The sequence below is a fragment of the Limulus polyphemus genome, unplaced genomic scaffold, assembly GCF_000517525.1.
Source record: "Limulus polyphemus unplaced genomic scaffold, Limulus_polyphemus-2.1.2 Scaffold194, whole genome shotgun sequence".
NCBI lineage: Eukaryota > Metazoa > Arthropoda > Merostomata > Xiphosura > Limulidae > Limulus > Limulus polyphemus.
Window position 1 is genome coordinate 566057 of NW_013665804.1, and position 917 is coordinate 566973.

At 41.1% G+C, this 917-nt stretch overlaps 1 protein-coding gene across 1 annotated transcript in view; it reads left to right on the plus strand.

Moving 5' to 3' along the window:
• The window catches only part of LOC106478262, an 11748-nt gene extending 11273 nt beyond the window's left edge, over positions 1-475 (plus strand). The window contains exon 3 of the mRNA XM_013938793.1: positions 178-475. Within this exon, the coding sequence (XP_013794247.1) occupies positions 178-475 (298 nt within the window). The remainder of the gene's footprint in view (positions 1-177) is intronic.
• The last annotated feature ends 442 nt before the right edge of the window (positions 476-917 follow it).

Here is a 917-nt window from a genome sequence, read left to right on the forward strand (position 1 = left end):
ACTCACTACCTACACACACATTATTCCGTCACGTTGTCACCCTCTTATATATATACCAGGCTACCCTATATCTAGTAATCTCCCGACTATTCCCGAAGGTTCGAAAGAAGTGGCGTGACCTCGCTGACGCAACAATACTTACTAATCCTTGTTTTCTTCCTTTTCACTATCTTTCAGGCACGGTATGGACATTCTTTATCGCCGACCTGGCCGTAAAGCGGATTTTATCGGGGTACTCCCGTTCTCCCCCACAGCAACATTTTTCCTTGAACTAAAGTTTCTGACCGCCCCTGGTTATCTTTCAGGCCCCTACGGGGTCTATGAGATGTTAACCAAAATAACTGCCAAGATTGGATTTGGATCATTTGGTTCTCGAACATATGTTTACACTCGCGGGCGCTGCGTTGCCAATGCTATCAGCACTGTTACCACGACTAAGCAAAGATGCGGAGATTGTACCTTGGTCAAGTCGTGATCATACTCTAACAGACAAACACACCCCTACCCACCACTCAATTTTTTCTTCGGATTTGCACAGTTCGGTCTCAAAAATGTTATTTTGGACCTGTATCCGTGGGTTTCCCACGTTTATAATAAACCGTTATTAGTCTTTACAGCAGAAGTAACTGGGCAAGATAAACCCAGTCAAAAACGCACATTTCTGTCACAATTAGACAACATGCAGAGAACTTTAAAATCTTTGCCCTTCGCAATATACTTTATAATGTTTTACTGATGAGAACTACTTACATGTTTTTATGAGGGAAGATGGCACATAAGCATTATAAATTTACTAGCAGCTCAGGTCACTGTCTACTACAGATTTTAGTGGGAGGATGGGTGTTAGATTCATTTTTATGAGTTAAGATGGTATATAAACAATATCTAGGAGCTTATATCATTGATAGATACATGAT